The 2491-nt window shown below is 41.1% G+C and overlaps 1 protein-coding gene across 1 annotated transcript; it reads right to left on the minus strand.

The window, feature by feature from the left end:
* Positions 1 to 878: 878 nt before the first annotated feature.
* LOC121513632 (hepcidin antimicrobial peptide) lies at positions 879 to 1912 on the minus strand. Its single transcript, XM_041793508.1, has 3 exons — positions 1622 to 1912; positions 1444 to 1521; positions 879 to 1279 (listed from the first exon to the last, which is right to left on the minus strand). The coding sequence occupies exons 1-3, from the start codon at positions 1706 to 1708 to the stop codon at positions 1181 to 1183; spliced, it is 264 nt and encodes an 87-aa protein (XP_041649442.1). The 5' UTR covers positions 1709 to 1912; the 3' UTR covers positions 879 to 1180.
* Between the last annotated feature and the right edge of the window lie 579 nt (positions 1913 to 2491).

Genomic DNA, 2491 nt, shown 5'->3' on the forward strand with positions numbered 1-2491 from the left:
TGGCTTCTTCCTCGCTCAGTGGCCTTTCACCCCATGTCAGTAAAGGACTGGTTTCACTGTGGATAATGACTCTCTCTTACCAGCTTCAGCCAGCATCTTCACAAGGTCTTTTGCATTTATTCTAGAGTTAATACAACATTTCGCACCAAAGCACGTTCATCTCTGGGACACAGAATCCATCTCCTTCCTGAGCAGTATGATGGCTGGACATTCCCATGGTGTTTATACTTGCCTAGAAGTGTTTGAACAGATGAACGTGGCACCTTCAGGCATCTTGAAATCATACCCAAGGATGAATCAGACTTGTGGAGTTCCACAGGTCTCTCCCTGATATCTTTGCTGATTTCTTTGGATTTTCCCAGGATATCATACAAGGGAGCAGTGTGTTAGAGGTGTGTTAAAATACATCCACAGGTGAGCTTCCAATTAACTGAAAAGTTGTCAGTGAACCTATCAGAAGCTTCCAAAGCCATGACATCATCTGGGCTTTTCCAAGTTATTTAAAGGCATAGTAATCTTAGTGTATGTAAACTTCTGTCTTTGAAGAAAATAATAAAATCTCTCTCTCATTATTTTGGCATTTAGATAATAGAAATAATTTGGGCTAATTGACATAAAACAGGAAAAGTTTAGTCTGATTTAATGTCAGACAGTGACAAAAAAGTTTTCAGTGTAAACTTCTGGTTTCAACTGTACATCTATACATCTATTTTTACAGTTATCCTGTTATAATAAGTATTTTCTTTTTAAAATATCAACCATTTCTTTTCTTAACTCACAACGTTAATAGCTTTATAAGACAATAAGTCCAGGAGAGACAAAATCATAAAAACTAACTTAGGGCTCAGAGGGTTAAGAATAATACAAACATGTTTGAATTGGATTAAAATGTTCATATTTATTTGGCAGAATTACATAGTAGACTTTAATCAAAATAGAAAGAAACATTCACATAGAAATTATTTTTACAAACAAATGCTTACAAAAAGACTCACTGGGTGAAAGTATTAAAAAATGTACAAAATAAATACAAAGAAAAGCTCTATATTCTTCCAGTGCTCTTCTATGAATCATAAAATTCAGTGTTGTACAGGCTATGCATTCAAAAAAGAGGTCAAGGATGGGACATTTGATGGGATGAAGCATAATAAATTAATATTTCCAGCAGCTGTGGGAATGGTTAGAACCTGCAGCAGACACTGCAGCCCTTATTGGGCCGGCAGCACCAGTGGCACAGGGAGAGGTGGCTCTGACGCTTCTCTCTGACGCGACCTGGAAACTGTGAAAGACAAAGAGACATGAGCGAGGCGTTCGTCTCCTGCATGCAATCCACTCGCTGTATAGAGAGAGAGCACCAGGGGTACTCCACGGGGAAAACAAACCCACTTAAATTTTAATTTGCTCAAGGTAATTGGCTTAATTCATTCAGTCAATTGAACATACCATCCACGATTCCATTGACATTTCTTGATGCGCTGCAACTGGAGTGTCATTGCTCCCTGCCTCTTCCGGCTCCTGCACCTGTTAATGAATTATGCACATTTAGGAGACACATCTGAGCGTCCTGACAAAACATTTATAGCTAATAAGCAAATGAGGAGAGTTTAAGTCAAATTCTTACCCCGCTGAATGGGAGGGCAGAGCTCTCCAGAATGCAAATAAAGGCGAGCACGAGTGTCACTGCAACTGCAATGCTGAATGCCTTCATTTTAGCGGCGGTTAAAGAGGTTTAGTTATTAAATCCTTCTGAAGATTACAGCTGATGGGTCTTTCTTCTCATGGGTGTCAGGACACCAAGGAGCACAACTATGTCTTTAGTTAAGTCTTCAGCTCCAGTGATGGATGGTGACTGTCTGTGGGAGTGGATTTCTTCAGATCTTCTAGTGACCCTTGTCGGTCTTGTGGAGTCCCTCTGCTGTCTGATAGCTGAGTATGCAGAGCGCTCTGGTATTTATACAACCCTGGGGCTGAGTGTTGCCTCATCACGCTGGGAGGCCCGGCCCATTCCTGGCAGCAGTTACCTAACTCCTGTGGGGAAGTTTTGACCTCCTCATTACTGCTCCCCCTCATAGTGCTGCAACTCATGGGGAAATTTTCTGATCTATTTTTGATTGTGGGCTTCACTGTCTGTTCAGCAATTTTAAATCATCTATGAACTTTCAAATTAAATTACTTTCCAAAGACAGCGTACGTAATTCCACACATGAACAAGCTGCCGCCGCTGCTGAAGAGCATCATTTAAACAATATATGAGAGTCATCTGTATTCTGTATTAATGCAGCGCTTAACACTTGAAGAGATTTAACTAAAATGTGACTTTTCCAGGCAGGGAAAAAAAACGCTGGAGATTCCCACAGCAAAGGCCAAGACTGTGAGGGTCAGTCGGCTGCACGGCTGACTGAGCTGCACTTGTTTCAACCCACGAAATCCTTCAGCGAGGAGAGCGAGCCTCTTTGGAATATCCATTGCTCAGTCTAAAGGATGTAATTAC

This window comes from Cheilinus undulatus, linkage group 8 (assembly GCF_018320785.1).
Source record: "Cheilinus undulatus linkage group 8, ASM1832078v1, whole genome shotgun sequence".
Lineage (NCBI taxonomy): Eukaryota > Metazoa > Chordata > Actinopteri > Labriformes > Labridae > Cheilinus > Cheilinus undulatus.